Source organism: Salmo trutta, chromosome 27, assembly GCF_901001165.1.
Source record: "Salmo trutta chromosome 27, fSalTru1.1, whole genome shotgun sequence".
Classification (NCBI taxonomy): domain Eukaryota; kingdom Metazoa; phylum Chordata; class Actinopteri; order Salmoniformes; family Salmonidae; genus Salmo; species Salmo trutta.
The window spans coordinates 8,239,532-8,253,200 of record NC_042983.1 but is presented as its reverse complement, the minus strand read 5'-3'; the positions used below and the strand labels follow the sequence as shown (position 1 = coordinate 8,253,200).

The following is a 13,669-nucleotide window of genomic DNA, read 5'->3' as shown; positions in this document are numbered from 1 at the left end:
AGAGGGTAGCATAATTTGTCTGATTCTCTAATAATGGTATGGGAATAATAATGTATTATTATGTAGGCCTACATTGAATGCCACACATTGGCTGCTACTGTAGACTGAATGATAGATAGCTATTTCCATGTTAAAATGTTATGGGATACATTTTCTCCATTGTTTTTGGTGATAGGCCACTCTGGAAAGTCGATATTATGATCAAATAGCCACAGTAGCCTACTTGAACACTGTCTGGAACTGTAACTTAAAACAGGTACAGCCTCAGTGTTCACAGTAAACACATGCTGGAAGTTACAAAGAATTGTAGGGAACATTGCCTGAAGCTGTTTGAAACATCTTTGTAGGCTGTAAAAAACTGGTCAACCTTAGGCTTATTAAAGCCCACGGCCCTCGCAAGACTGGTTGCTTGCGGTACTTGAACTGAAAGTTGAGTGTTGCGCTTAAGCCTCTGAACCAATCCACCCCTCCATGCCCCTTTCCTTTCTTGAACCTGTGCTTGATTCCCATCCTCTCTGCCAGATCGAAGGCGAGTCTTCTCACGTCCCATGATGTTATGCCAAATAGGTTTATTTCCATTTGTTGAATGTGGTTGAGGTCACTTTCATATGTGGAAGAGAAGACTGGCACCCGCCCATTTGGCTGAAGCCTGGGTTTTTCACCTCCTTTCCTTTGTGTTGCCGTAGTGTTCTTGATGGAATGTTGTACACCCTGGCAGCTCCCTTTCAGATCTGCCCATTTTCCATTACCTTCAGTGCATGCTGTGTTGACTCAGGGCCATAGCTTCCATTGCTTCAGTCTGTTTTCTTCTTGTATGTTCTCATCTGAAAATAAAAACATTGAATTATATTAGTAACTGTAAGGAACTGACCCTTAACCTGACCCCTAATCTAACAAATGCCCCCTAAACCCTAACCCTTACACCTAACCTCTAATCTAACAGATGGCCCTTAACCCTAACTACCCCACACAGGACTAACCCGTTTCTTTCAAACCACATGACTTAAAGTATTATTATTGACCTACAGAGGGAGAGGTGCCAATTTAAAAGCTCTCTCTTAAAAACGTAGCTAGCTATCTAGCTATATGACATACAATGCTGTGTAAAATAACTAAATGGCTTTAAAGTAACATTAACTGTAAAGCTTTCTGTCACATTTACAACTGCAATTACGATATCTTATTGAATGTATTTTACCTCAGATGATCTGGTAGTAAGGTTATACGTAGCTAGCTATCTAGCGAACGTTATATGACATAAAATGCTGTGTAAAGCAACTAAAAGACTATAAAGTAACATTAACTGTAAAGCTATCAGTCACTAGTGGAAACATTTACAACTGCAATTAATGTATCTTTTTTAATGTATTTTACCTCAGACGATCGGGTAGTAAGGTTGCTAGCTAGCTCTGCTAGCAGTTTATGCTAACTAGCTAGCTGGCTAGCATTTACTGCCAGTAAGGTTGCTAGCTATAAAATGAGCATAAACTACCACTAACTGGGATAGTCATTGTCTAAATGACAAGTAGAAACACATTCAGAACCATAAAACTAGCCCCCAGGGGCCAGTTAACCCCAACAAGGTGGAGGCGAGTTGCCCCCAACACACTCATCCAACATTTTACTAACTTACTTTACGGAAAAATTATCTAAACGTTTCTCTCTAAACAAGTGGATTATTTATCTTAAGGCGTTCCTACTTCTACATCTAACTTCATTGGAATATATCTACAACTTGTTCACTTACAGAGCAGTGGCAGCCAGGGAAAGTGTTTGGTGACATCTTGTGTTGGGGGGGGCTAGTTAACCTCAGGGACTAGTTACCACCTAGTAATGGGGCAGCAGGTAGCCTAGTGGTTAGGCCATTAACCGAAATGTTGCTAGATCAAATCCCCGAGCTGACAAGGTTAAATCTGTCATTCTGCCCGTTCCTAGGCCCTCATTGTAAATAAGAATTTGTTCTTAACTGACTTCCCTGGTTAAATAAAAAAAAAGCATCATACTGAAGTACACTTGGAGTCAGTGATGATGTGGTGTGTTGTCCTTTAGAACTACACACACAACCTCATATATAGACGACTTTTATATCTGTCATTTCCATTACACATGTTGCAATTATTTTTCTTGCGACATTGCTTTTGTCGAATAAAACTGGGTCAATGGAAGCCTGCCTATTAATTGATTTATCAAGACAACTCCACGCTTGTCTCGAAGCAGCGCGATGGCGCTGTTCCAATCAAAGCGGTGCTGAAATTATCATCTAGGTGACATGACTATTGCTTTAAATTACAGTTAACACTTGGATATGACTTTGGGAGTTTCAGTATAAAACAGCAATTTGATACATGCCTTCAATTGCATTAGCCTACTTTATTCCAATATTTTCATCATTCAGTTGATCAAAATTTAGGTGAGTTTTCCAGGGGCGAAAATCTGATATCAACTTTGGAGGGGACAATTACATGAAATTTTCTCAAGAGCAATTCCTGAGGGGGACACCAAAAGTAGTGCTGTAACACATAGCCTACGTTGTAATATGGTAAATGTATATTGAGGAACCAAAGAAATAAGGTGTTTGCTGTACTCCTAACTACCGGTACCCAAAACTACACAACTAATCACAACAGCAATACCATTGCCTTTAACAAATCTTAGTTCAGTCACCAGTTTAAGTTGAGTGGGGGTATCCATGGCATTTTCCAGTTATGTTCCTATTTTACATGTCAAAAAAAATTGAGAACCTTTCATAATGCTGCCAAACAAAGACTCAACAAACTTACCTGAGACTCCCTGTCTCTGCCAGTCTGTCCCTGCATATCTGTCCCCAACTCTGCTGTCTGTGTGCCATCTGTTGCCTGCTCTGCCTAATGACATCATTGTGAAACATTTCCATTAGCATTTCACTTCTTTCTTATGAACATTTTATCAACTAGTCTGAGATATTAGGCTACTAGGGTTCTTACTTTGCGTTTTGGTGTACTGAAAAATACTCTGACGTCCGTCTTTTTTCTGCCATTTTTCTACCTGGCTGGCTACACACACACAGTATGTAGGTTATTTACAGTAGGGCTTCTATCATCTTATCTTCTATCATTCTATATGGGCTTCGTTCTAAAAGGTAGCTAGCAAATGTGAAACGGATTGCAGTGACAAGAGTTGACAGCTGTATGAGTTCACCATTTACACAACATATGCTGCAACCTTTTGTAATTTTAATCGTTTGCTTCATATTGGCTGGCTTCCAACAATAGCTGAATTTGCAAAGCTAGCGAGCACCAATTCAGTGGTGTTTGCTATAATCTTTGCTACCCGGGTTAAATAAAGGTGAAATAAAATAAATAAGTAAAAGTTCCCTTGCGACAATTTAGCTTTTGCAACGAGACCATTAAATATATTTAAAACAATGGTAGAAGAGAGTGTAGTTCTGTTCAGTTTATTGCTAACCTTATCACAGGGACTTTGAAGCACTAACTTACATGCATGCTGATCTTGGAATAAATTGACGATAGCAAAGATTCCATCTTTGACGACGCCACATAAATGGAATAGGTACTAGCTAGCTTAATAGTTAATATTTGCACGCTAGCTCTGCAAATTCAGCTAGGGTGTGTGTGAACCCTGGCGCGATTGACTGGATTAACTTCACGTCAGTTACGTGCATTGAGTGCCTTTCAGACAGTAGATACTAACAATCTGTTACATTGACATCTAAGGAACTGGCAGTGGATCAAACCATTGTGAGGCAAAGGGCGGGGGGGTCGCAATCTTTTGAAACTTAAAAACACGCTATCAAGTGTCTATAATCAGCACAATTGCTTTCATTGCGTATTATTAATATTATTTAAATTACAGTTATGTTTACAGTGATATATTGGGGGGGACAAATCATATTTTTCCCAGGATGGGGGGGTCGTGTCTCCCCCGTCCCCCCTGGGATTTCCGCCCCTGGAGTTTTCCAGTCTCTGCCGCCCGCCTCTTCTGCATTGTTCTCAGCACCAGTTTAAATCAATATACTGTTTTCTAGAAATATGGCTCCTTTTCGGGTTAAAGCTCACTTAATTTCTGTGATATTGGACTGGGCCTGGGCTCGGGTTTCAGTTTACCGGGCTTGGATCAGACTTGGCTCTAACTTTCAGGCCCGATGAAAACTATACTTACCAGTGGAGCAGTCCACCCATGCTGTGGTGCATGAAGCCTCTAGTGGTGGGAAATAGTACTGCCTGGATACTTCTATCAGTAGCAATGTGTAAATATATTTTGCAGTGACATCCTATCCCATCTTGCTCTGTTGCAGTGGTCACTGGTGGGTCAGACGGGATAGGGAAGGCTTACGCCTTTGAGGTAAGTTACCATTGCTGTCTCTGAATGTGACTGTGGCTGTTCATGACATACTATCTGTCCATCACTAACTCCTGTGGTTCTATCCCACCTGTCCATCACTAACTCCATGTGGTTCTATCCCCCCTGTCCATCACTAACTCCATGTGGTTCTATCCCACCTGTCCATCACTAACTCCATGTGGTTCTATCCCACCTGTCCATCACTAACTCCAGTGGTTCTATCCCCCCTGTGCAACACTAACTCCAGTGGTTCTATCCCACCTGTCCATCACTAACTCCAGTGGTTCTATCCCCCCTGTGCAACACTAACTCCAGTGGTTCTATCCCCACCTGTCCATCACTAACTCCATGTGGTTCTATCCCCCCTGTGCATCACTAACTCCAGTGGTTCTATCCCCCCCTGTCCATCACTAACTCCAGTGGTTCTATCCCCCCTGTCCATCACTAACTCCAGTGGTTCTATCCCCCCTGTCCATCACTAACTCCAGTGGTTCTATCCCCCCTGTGCAACACTAACTCCAGTGGTTCTATCCCCCCTGTGCAACACTAACTCCAGTGGTTCTATCCCCCCTGTGCAACACTAACTCCAGTGGTTCTATCCCCCTGTGCAACACTAACTCCAGTGGTTCTATCCCCCCTGTGCAACACTAACTCCAGTGGTTCTATCCCACCTGTCCATCACTAACTCCAGTGGTTCTATCCCACCTGTCCATCACTAACTCCAGTGGTTCTATCCCCACCTGTCCATCACTAACTCCAGTGGTTCTATCCCCACCTGTCCATCACTAAATCCAGTGGTTCTATCCCCCCTGTCCATCACTAACTCCAGTGGTTCTATCCCACCTGTCCATCACTAACTCCAGTGGTTCTATCCCCCCTGTGCATCACTAACTCCAGTGGTTCTATCCCCCCTGTCCATCACTAACTCCAGTGGTTCTATCCCCCCTGTCCATCACTAACTCTAGTGGTTCTATCCCCCCTGTGCAAGACTAACTCCAGTGGTTCTATCCCCCCTGTGCAACACTAACTCCAGTGGTTCTATCTCACCTGTCCATCACTAACTCCAGTGGTTCTATCTCACCTGTCCATCACTAACTCCAGTGGTTCTATCCCACCTGTCCATCACTAACTCCAGTGGTTCTATCCCCACCTGTCCATCACTAAATCCAGTGGTTCTATCCCCCCTGTCCATCACTAACTCCAGTGGTTCTATCCCACCTGTCCATCACTAACTCCAGTGGTTCTATCCCCCCTGTGCAACACTAACTCCAGTGGTTCTATTCACCCTGTCCATCACTAACTCCAGTGGTTCTATCCCACCTGTCCATCACTAACTCCAGTGGTTCTATCCCCCTGTCCATCACTAACTCCAGTGGTTCTATCCCCCCTGTCCATCACTAACTCCAGTGGTTCTATCCCCCCTGTCCATCACTAACTCCAGTGGTTCTATTCACCCTGTCCATCACTAACTCCAGTGGTTCTATCCCACCTGTCCATCACTAACTCCAGTGGTTCTATCCCCCTGTCCATCACTAACTCCAGTGGTTCTATCCCCCCTGTCCATCACTAACTCCAGTGGTTCTATCCCCCCTGTCCATCACTAACTCCAGTGGTTCTATCCCCACCTGTCCATCACTAACTCCAGTGGTTCTATCCCCCTGTCCATCACTAACTCCAGTGGTTCTATCCCCACCTGTCCATCACTAACTCCAGTGGTTCTATCCCACCTGTCCATCTCTAACTCCATATGGGTCTGTCCTACCTGTGCAGCTGGCAGGACGTGGGCTGAACGTGGTGATCCTGAGCAGAACCAAGGACAAACTGGACCGGGTAGCACTGGAGATAGGTGGGAGGAATTAACGTCCTTCTCCTGGAATGAGCAACATTGTCTTTGAGGGTTAAGATCAGGAGTGTCAAACATACTGCCCGCAGGGGTTCAGTCCATCCCGAGGGTGGTTTGTGTAAAAAAAAAAATCTATATTATTTTTTGAAATTATAATGGACCTACATTTATAGAGTTTCTTGACTGTTTCCAGCTCTCTAATAATCACGGAAATTAAAGCTACACCGTCAGGGTCAAATTATCTAAAACTATGGATATAGGACTATTTTTGCACCATTTGACAGCGAGGAAATATAACACACATTCGGTGCAGCCCTCCGGACCTCGATGAAGACCATATACTACGCCCCCCGGTGCATAATGAGTTTGACACCCCTGGTTTAGATGTTAGGTCAATGTATCTCTTGAACTTCATTTTGTGACGTTTCTCTTTCACAGGAGAAACCACGGGTCAGAAAGTGAAAGTGATCGTCGCCGATTTCACTGAGGATGACATGTATGAACACATTGAGGAGAACCTGAAAGGCTTAAATATCAGTGTATTAGGTGCGCAGTGTCCTTCATTATTACTCCTTGTTATATTTACTGATCTCTAAAAATGTTCTACCTATCCCAATGACAGCTGCCGAGTGGCATTAACCTGGTCTTATCCAATTCATGCAGTGAACAATGTGGGGATTCTGCCTAGTCATATTCCCTGCAAGTTCCTGCAGACTAAGGACCTGGAACAGGTGAGAGGAAACATACAATATTGGTTCACCTACAGATGTAGGATCTTAATTTGAGCCAGTTTGCTACAGCAGGAAAATAATCCTGCAGCAACAGGAAATGTGAATTATTTTGTGTATTATAATTAATATACATTTTTGTAGGGGCTGATGCGTTTGACGTTAGGGCAAATCAAGTCTGAAATGTTCAATTGGAAATTACAAACTTTAGAAGCCTTTTCAACCTTGAATACACTACAAGTTTGGAATTCCTGCTATGCACAAATTTTATTTTCAACAAAAGAGTGATCAAATTAAGATCCCGTCCTCATACCTCACCTGTCCTCTTACCTGTTCCTCACACTCCCCTTTCCTCTCTCACCTCACCTTTATCCAACACGCTGCGTGACACAGTGGAGGCTGCTGAGGGGAGGATGGCTCATAATAATGTCTGGAATGGAGTCAATGGAATGGTATCAATGACATGGAGTTCACGTGTTTGATACCGTTCCATTAACTCCATTCCAGACATTATTATGAGCTGTCCTCCTTTCAGCAGCTTCCACTGCTGGAATGGAATAAATGGAACGGTATTCAACAGATCAAACATGGAAACCACGTTTGACTCCATTCCTTTGATTTCATTCCAGCCATTACAATGAGCCCGTCCTCCTATAGCTCCTCCCACCAGGCTCCACTGGTGTGATGTCATAATATGCCAGTTGTTACGTTGATGTTGATCTACCTCAAGAATTGCACTTACATTTGGCGAAAGGCTCGTGACACACATACTCAGGCTGACTGGCTCTCGTTCAGGCAAATGAAAAATAAGTGCATTCAGGCAATCAGGAAGGCCAAAGTTAGTTACTTTAAGGAGCAGTTCTCTCTCTGTGGGTCTAACCCCAAGAAGTTCTGGAAATGGTTAAAGACCTGGAGAATAAACCCTCCTCCTTACTGCTGCCTATGTCCCTTAATGTTGATGATGTGGTTGTTACTGACAAGAAGCACATGGCTGAGCTCTTTAATCACCACTTCATTAAATCAGGATTCCTAATTGACTCAGCCATGCCTCATTGCCCATCCAACATTTCCTCATCTCCCACCGCTTCTAATGTGACTAGCCCCGACGCTCCTCCCTCTTTTTCCCCTGCCCTGCTACAAAGTTTCTCCCTGCAGCCGGTCACTGAGTCCGAGGTGCTAAAGGAGCTCCTAAACTTGACCCCCAAAAAACATCTGGGTCAGATGGTTAAGACGCTTTCTATCATCGCCAAGCCTATCTCTGAACTTTTTAACCTGTCTCTCCTCTCTGGGGAGGTTCCCATTGCTTGGAAGGCAGCCACAGTCCGTCCTTTATTTAAGGGGGTGATCAAGCTGATCCTAACTGTTATAGGCCTATTTCTATTTTGCCCTGTTTATCAAAAGTGTTGGAAAAACTTGTCAATAATCAACTGACTGGCTTTCTTGATATCTATAGTATTCTCTCTGGTATGAAATCTGGTTTCCGCTCAGGTTATGGATGTGTCACTGCAACCTTCAAGATCCTCAATGATGACACCATTGCCCTTGATTCTAGGCAATGTTGTGCGGCCAAAGATTTTGATATGGTAGATCATTCCATTCTTCTGGGCTGGCTAAGGAGTATTGGTGTCTCTGAGGGGTCTTTGGCCTGGTTTGCTAACTACCTCTCTCAAAGAGTGCAGTGTATAAAGCCAGAACATCTTCTGCCTCAGCCACTGCCTGTCACCAAGGGAGTACCCCAAGGGAGTACCCCAAGGCTCGATCCTAGGCCCCACGCTCTTCTCAATTTACATCAACAACATAGCTCAGGCAGTAGGAAGCTCTCTCATCCATTTAGCTACAGTCTTCTACTCAGCTGGCCCCTCCCTGGATTTTGTGTTAAACGCTCTACAACAAAGCTTTCTTAGTGTCCAACAAGCTTTCTCTGCCCTTAACCTTGCTCTGAACACCTCCAAAACAAAGGTCATGATTACAGGTGTGATTACTACCTCTGAGGGCTTAGAGCTTGAGGTAGTTAACTCATACAAGCACTTGGGAGTATGGCTAGACGGTACACTGTCAGCACATATCAAAGCTGCAGGCGGAAGTTAAATCTAGACTTGGTTTCCTCTATTGTAATCGCTCCTCTTTCACACCAGCTGCCAACTAACCCTGAATCAGATGACCATGCTAAATTACGGAGACGGCAGGTAAGGCTGCTCTTGAGCGGCTAGATGTTCTTTATCATTCGGCCATCAGATTTGCCACCAATGCTCCTTATAGGACATATCACTGCACTCTATACGCCTCTGTAAACTGGTCATCTCCGTATACTCGTCGCAAGACCCACTGGTTGATGCTTATTTCTAAAACCCTCTTAGGCCTCACTCCCCCCTATCTGAGATATCTACTGCAGCCCTCATCCTCCACATACAACACCCGTTCTGCCAGTCACATTCTGTTAAAGGTCCCCAAAGTACACACATCCCTGGGTCGCTCCTCTTTTCAGTTCGCTGCAGCTAGCAACTGGAACGAGCTGCAACAAACACTCAAGCTGGACAGTTTTATCTCCATCTCTTCATTCAAAGACTCAATCATGGACACTCATACTGACAGTTGTGGCTGCTTTGCGTAATGTATTGTTGTCTCTACCTTCTTGCCCTTTGTGCTGTTGTCTGTGCCCAATAATGTTTGTACCATGTTTTGTGCTGCTACCATTTTGTGCTGCTACCATGTTGTTGTCATGTCGTGTTGCTACCATGCTTTGTTGCCATGTGTTGCTGCCTTGATATGCTGTTGTCTTAGGTATCTCTTTATGTAGTGTTGTGTTATCTCTCGTTGTGATGTGTGTTTTGTCCTATATTTTTATTTGATTTATTTTACTTTGAATCCCAGCCTCCATCCCCGCGGGAGGCCTTTTGCTTTTTGGTAGGCCGTCATTGTAAATAAGAATTTGTTCTTAACTGACTTGCCTAGTTAAATAAAAATGTTACCTGTGGAAAACAAGGAAGGAGGAACACACTTCACTATTGTTTTTCTTCCCTTCCAGAGAATTACAAAAGTGATCAACTGCAATGTGAAAGCCTTGGTCAAGGTGGGTAGATATTGAAGCCCATCGGTGGAGTTTATGCTTAAAAGGATACTTTGGGATTTTGGCAATGAGGCCCTTTATCTACTTCTGCAGAGTCTGATGAACTCATGGATATCATTTAATGTCTCTGTACACAGTTTGAAGGAAGTTGCTGACTAGGGTTAGCACAATTACTAACTAACACTTTACTGAGAACACATTCATTTACAGCAACAACCTGGGGAATAATTACAGGGGAGATGATGAACAAGCCATTTGTAAACTGGGGATGATTATGTGACCCAGATTGGAAATTTAGCCAGGACACCAGGATTAACACCACTGTGCCATGGGATCTTTCATGTGACCAAGGAGAGTCAGGACACCCATTTAACATCCCATCTGAAAGATAGCATCCTACACAGGGAATTTTTTTGAAACGAGAGGAAAGGTTGCCTCCTACTGGCCCTCCAACACCACTTCCAGCAGCATCTGGTCTCCCATCCAGGACCAACCCTGCTTAGCTTCAGAAGCAAGCCAGCAACAGGATGCAGGGTGGTATGCTGCTGGCATACCACCCTGCATCCCACGTTAGTGCAATGACTGGAAGTCTATGGTAACTGCTAGCATGTGGTAACTGCTTGCATGCTAGTAGATACCATAGACTTCCAGTCATTGTGCTAACGCTAGTTAGCATTGGCTCGCGAAACTACTTCCTTCATACTAAACACAGAGATTTGTGGAGTTTCTCCCATTCTTCTCTGCAGATCCTTAAAAAAGTATTTAATCCACTTTAGAATAAGGCTGTAACTGTGGAACAAGTCAAGGGGTCTGAATACTTTCTGGATGCACTGTACATGGGGTTACATATTGTAAGACAGAAGGGCGCTGTTATAGTCGATCGGAAGCCAGAACTGCGCACTGCCCACGCCACCACCAAATTAAATGGCGAGACAGGAGAGAGGATGGCACCGGTTGAAATAGAACAAGCAGGTAACAATTTTACGGGCGTTTATCAGCACAAAATCACTGAGGGAGCAGGTCTTACATCTCAAGCAAAATAATAAAATCATCAACGCACTCAACAGCTTTCGTTGTTTAGGCTATGCGACATGGACATGTGCCGACTGATTGCCAACTGCCAATTGACTTTTTGACTGCTTGCATATCAACCCATATTCATATTGTCATTATTGCTTATGTGATGATTTTCACTATTACCAAGCACACTTGCCGCTTGTAATGATGTTTAGGCTACTGATGTTTTCGTCATTTGACCATGCATCTTGCTGACCTTGCTCTTGGTGGTTGGCCTAGTTCTTTTTATTTTGTCGCTATAAAAAGAAGCTTATACCGGGTTCCAACACCAATGCTTAATGTTAATAGTTGTAACAAAGGCACTCCACGAATACAATTTATTGAACACTTAATATTATAAGAAACAAATAAAAAATGACAGTCTACATCCAAATAGGAGGTCCCGTAGAAAAACAACTTTCCCCTCTATGGAAATCACATGCCTGTCCAATGGATTTTTTTTCTGGCGCCGGCCCTGCATCTGACTCATTGCCAAAATCCCGAAGTATCCCTTTAATTAAGTGTCTTTGTTTTTAACTGACTTGTCTTTGTTCCACAGATGTGCCAAATAGTCCTGCCAGGGATGGAGAAGAGGTGTTTTTGGAGAGGTTTTCCTCAAGCCAATATTTGAGACTTCACATTGTCAATTAATCAAAAGTCCAATTTATTTATACTGAAACGAGAATTAGTCCAATCTAAAGTCCTGTTAATTACTGGATGAACATATGTTGATGAATGTCAGGAGAGGAGAACCTGAGTAATCCTGACTGTCTAATTCCTCTGCAGAGGGAAGGGAGTGATCGTGAACATCTCCTCTGGTGTTGCCAGTGTTCCCTCCCCCATGTACACCATGTACTGCGCATCAAAGGCTAGTACAGAACTGCTATCTCTTTCTAAGCACAGGATGATCGGTCAGTTGTACGCGATGCTTCTGGAATTAGTAGTTTGTGTAACAAATAATCAAAGTGATTTCAATGTTTCTGTCTTGCTGTCTTTGTACAGGTTTTTGTGGAGAGGTTCTCTCAAGGTCTGCAGGCTGAATATAAAGCAAAAAGAATCATGATACAGGTGCAGTGATACATCCAAGCATCAGTGTGCATGGATCTATTTTACATTCATATAAAAGGGGGAGGGCACTCAAATTGTTTGTACATGTACTGACGGTGCATATTGGCTTATTCACCCCCCCCCCCCCCCTCCTCTCACCTGTAACTATTCCCCAGGTTGTTGCTGTAAATCAGAATGTTCTCAGTCAACTTACCTGGTAAAATAAGGGTAAAATAAATAAATACAAATTGTATTCATTGGTTTGTACAGCAACGTGAATGTGAATTCAGGAGGTGAGCTAAATCAAGAATTGAAAAATCGTAAGGGAAATAAATGGGATTTTTCTATTCTTGAATTTTAAGGTAAATTCACTTCCCCACTTGACTGAATTTAAATGGAACTGGCCTCAACACTGTCTACTCTATGTCTATGTTTCTTCCCTGTGTCTCTGTGTCCAGGCAGTGGCTCCATTTGGGGTGTCCACCCCCATGACGGGCTACCAGAAGTCCAACATGGTGACCCTGACAGCGGAGGACTTTGTCAGGACATCCCTGGAGTACCTCCAAGCCGGGGACAAGACCTACGGCAGCATCTGTCACACAGTACTGGTAAATCACATCAGAACATTTACACATATGGAAAGTAGGAGTATTTACCTTGTTTTTAGTCATTGAAACAGGTGTGTGTGTGTGTGTGTGTGTGTGTGTGTGTGTGTGTGTGTGTGTGTGTGTGTGTGTGTGTGTGTGTGTGTGTGTGTGTGTGTGTGTGTGTGTGTGTGTGTGTGTGTGTGTGTGTGTGTGTGTGTGTGTGTGTGCGCTGTGTGTTGTCTTTACAGGGTTGGATGGTACAGGCTGTTCCTCAGCAGATCCTCCACAGTGAGACCATGCAGGACAGTCTACTGGAGTATGTGAAGAAAAGAGTGGGGACATAGGTCATAGGAGATCAACTGCAATACATGCACTATTTTATCATCATGTACTGTATGCATGTCTGTAAAATAAGATATGATGCCTTTTAAATAACTTTTTCACATGTATGTTTTTCTAAAACAAGAGGACTGTACAGGCATTTTTAACTCATACTTCTAGTAAGTTGAACTCAAAATCAATGTTTTTGTGATACTGACTCAAAATGAGAAGTCACTCCAACCTTTCCCAGCATGCTCTGCTACAGGTTGATTTTTTTGGAATCTGTGTTTTTTAATGTACATTGAGTGATTGATTGATTAATCTTATACTACACAAAGATAAATAACATACATTTTTATAAAAACTAATCCAATAATTTAGTTTGAATTTTGAACTTCTTACTGAAATGGTTGTTCCAGTTTAAATGGCTTAGGCGGTCTCATCCCATTGTTCCTAACCCTGGCAGTCATTATCAGGTTGCGCGTGAATACAAATTTAAACTGTTGGATAGCCTAACAGCCTGGATTCCAATAGAAATTACAGCATAATGTGATTTGCAGGTAGAGGACAAAATGCAGGTAAATTTTCCCCTTTGGAAGATTCCTGGAAATCCTTCAACCAGGATTTTTTACAAATCTGGGAATTTTGGGAAAGATACCAGAATTCTGCAACCCTACTT

General features: G+C 43.1%; 1 protein-coding gene across 2 annotated transcripts in view; it reads left to right on the top strand.

The window, feature by feature from the left end:
• Window positions 1–13,366, top strand: part of hsd17b3 (hydroxysteroid (17-beta) dehydrogenase 3) — a 34,800-nt gene extending 21,434 nt beyond the window's left edge. Inside the window, exons 2-12 of one of the 2 annotated variants that reach the window (XM_029716518.1) lie at window positions 4,295–4,341; window positions 6,112–6,187; window positions 6,623–6,730; window positions 6,848–6,915; window positions 9,048–9,098; window positions 9,938–9,982; window positions 11,595–11,629; window positions 11,822–11,903; window positions 12,038–12,103; window positions 12,541–12,690; window positions 12,918–13,366. In XM_029716518.1, coding sequence (XP_029572378.1) covers window positions 4,295–4,341; window positions 6,112–6,187; window positions 6,623–6,730; window positions 6,848–6,915; window positions 9,048–9,098; window positions 9,938–9,982; window positions 11,595–11,629; window positions 11,822–11,903; window positions 12,038–12,103; window positions 12,541–12,690; window positions 12,918–13,013 — 824 coding nt within the window. In that variant the 3' untranslated portion in view covers window positions 13,014–13,366. The remainder of the gene's footprint in view (window positions 1–4,294; window positions 4,342–6,111; window positions 6,188–6,622; window positions 6,731–6,847; window positions 6,916–9,047; window positions 9,099–9,937; window positions 9,983–11,594; window positions 11,630–11,821; window positions 11,904–12,037; window positions 12,104–12,540; window positions 12,691–12,917) is intronic. The other variant, XM_029716519.1, reaches the window with a different exon arrangement.
• The last annotated feature ends 303 nt before the right edge of the window (window positions 13,367–13,669 follow it).